General features: G+C 38.4%; 1 protein-coding gene across 1 annotated transcript in view; it reads right to left on the bottom strand.

Annotated features, from left to right (window-relative positions):
• The window catches only part of Xpo1 (exportin 1), a 46,871-nt gene that overhangs the window by 5,885 nt on the left and 38,273 nt on the right, over positions 1–2,713 (bottom strand). Inside the window, exons 22-25 of the mRNA XM_031342298.1 lie at positions 2,359–2,493; positions 2,121–2,280; positions 1,552–1,648; positions 4–66 (exon numbers count right to left, since the gene is read on the bottom strand). Of these exons, the coding sequence (XP_031198158.1) occupies positions 4–66; positions 1,552–1,648; positions 2,121–2,280; positions 2,359–2,493 (455 nt within the window). The remainder of the gene's footprint in view (positions 1–3; positions 67–1,551; positions 1,649–2,120; positions 2,281–2,358; positions 2,494–2,713) is intronic.

Raw genomic sequence — 2,713 nt, forward strand, 5'->3', positions numbered from 1 at the left:
AGCCTGTCGAAGGGCTGTTTCTCTTTCTTCCAAAAATAGATCCGATGTATCTTCACCTGCAAACTCCTATGAACACAGACAATTGAAATATCAAATATAGTAAAACTTCAAGTTGCCTCTGGGGTTGGTGGACATTTGTTATTTTGCCACTTTCATTTTACATGAAATTTATTAGTAGACTTATAAGCTAAATTAAATACAAAACTTTTAAGTGGTAGTCTTAAAAGGGTTTCTTGACAGGGTTTCTCTGTTTAGCACTGGCTGTCCTGGAACTCACACTGTAGACCAGGCTGACCTCAGAAATTCGCCTGCATCTGCCTCCCAAGGGCTGGGATTAACAGCGTGTGTCACCACTGCCCAGCATTAAATAATCTTAACATGGAACATGATCATGGAAATTATAGCTAAAATAATCAAACAGTGACATGGTCTTCAAACCATTCAGAACTCAAATGCCTTGTAATACATGATCTTCTGACATTTCTCAGCATACTGTCTTAAATAGGTGTTTGTGTACAAACCACCAAGCTTGTTCTCCAAGAACATAGCATTTCTTTTCAAGAATTATCTGAGATGACTCGAGTGGTGGTGCACAAACACATTCACAGCACTGAGGAAACCGCTGCTGGTGGATTGTTTAAACTCAACAGGTTTGCACCAAGCATAGGCAACACACTAAGAAGCTGTCTCAGAAAAAAAGGCAAGAATGGTAAAATGGCTAATAACCAAAAGCAAAATAGTGAACTCTCCCCAAAATTTGAATGGGCATTGCCTTAACATCAATAGAATCAAAAGGTTATTATAAAAAAGCTTCCAAGTGGGTCATCAATGTGCTTATTAGACCTTTTAAAATGTATGGTATCTGGGTTAGGGTAGTAGTATGCCTGTGATCCCAGCACTCGAAAGGCAGATTGCTGAGTCCAGGGCCAGGCTACTTCAATGACTGAGTTTCAGGACAGCCAGGGCTACACAGAGAAACTATCCAGGAACAAGAAAAGGGGCAGCGCAAGGGAGTAAAGGTAAAAGTTGGAATGTAGCGCAACAGAATGCTTGCCTGTTATATACATAAGAATATAATTTAAATTTTGTGCACACTTATAAAAACTTAAAGATGGGGTTACGGTTAGGGTTAGAGGGCTGGGGTTAAGGGTTAAGGGTTGGGGGGGCTAGGAAAGTGGTTAAAAGTACTGAGCTCGGCGGGTGGTGGTGGTGCATGCCTTTAATCCCAGCACTTGGGAGGCAGAGGCAGGCGGATTTCTAAGTTCGAGGCCAGTCTGGTCTACAGAGTGAGTTCCAGGACAGCCAGGGCTACACAGAGAAACCTTGTCTTCAAAAAACAAAACAAAAATAAACAAACACAAAAAGCAAAACACCCTTGAGACAAGAGCACCCTTGCTGGATAGTTAGTCCTGCTCTCAAAAGAACAGGCAGCATTCTTGATGACTTTCACTATACACAGATGTAGACGCATGAACACATACAAAGTTTAAGCCAGCCAGGAATCCTGTTTTAAAAAGTCAAAACAAAGAAATAAAAAACTTAAATATGTACCTTTATTTGAACTAAGAAATCCCTTAGGTGTTCTTTGAAAGCAGGAATATCCTGATTTAAGCTGAAAAGTCCTGTTACAAAGAGCTTTACTTGAGCACTGCAAATCAAAACAAAAATTAATCTTTAAAAACCATCTAAAGTGCTATTTTTAAAACAATTTGTTTCTCCCCAGAACATCTATCAAAATAAAAACTTCTACGTAGAACCAGATGATTCAGCCTGTAAAGGTACTTGCAATAATAATAATAAGGCCTGGCGGCCTAGAATCCATTACTGGAAATCAGGAAAAGAACTGTCATCTTGCCCTCTGACCTATCCACATGTACAGATACCCATATGTATCCACATCTAAACTAAATATAAAAAACCATACTGGAGAGATGTCTTAGTAGGGAAAAGCTCATACTCTCTTCCCAAGAATCCAAATTAGAACCCCAGCACCCATATCAGTAGGCTCCCAACTGCCTGAAAAACTCCAAGAGGATAGATGCCTCTGGTCCTCAACCTAGACTCACGTGTACATACCTACCCATACATACCCATATATTAACAGTAATACAATAACTTACTCTTGTAGATGAGGGAATGCAGACTTAAGGAGATTAGCCACATAGTCTTGAATGAACATTTGGTTGTTAACTGGATTTCCAGGATTTAGTGGTGTACTTATTTTTCCTTCTTCAACCAAATTAAACATATATGCAAGAATTGATGCATGCATTGTTAGACCTGTTGAATAGAAGAGACATATTAATTAATTAAAAATAAAACAAAACACTTAGTAATTTAGTGATTTTCAGCTCTTACCTGCAGTATGTGAGGTGTCGGTCACAACCGAGAAGATATGCTGAAGAATGTCACAAAAATAAGTTTGATAAAAACTCTGTGCTGCAGCTTCCTCTTGTGCAACATTTTGTAATAGTGTAAAAAGTATCTGTAATCCTAAAGTTAACAAAAAAATCATTATAAACTTCATTTACATACAAAGATATACTCATGATCTGGTCTCAGTACTAGGGTTTTATTGGGAGCTGACGAGATATGAACTCTATCTGATCCTAAAAACTGAGTGATCCTAATTTCTGAGCACCCAATTTCTAACACCTAACGTACAGTAACCGAAAGCTGGTTAAAGCCTGCTTTTTTTTTTTTTTTTTTTTTT

Source organism: Mastomys coucha, unplaced genomic scaffold (genome assembly GCF_008632895.1).
Source record: "Mastomys coucha isolate ucsf_1 unplaced genomic scaffold, UCSF_Mcou_1 pScaffold22, whole genome shotgun sequence".
Lineage (NCBI taxonomy): Eukaryota > Metazoa > Chordata > Mammalia > Rodentia > Muridae > Mastomys > Mastomys coucha.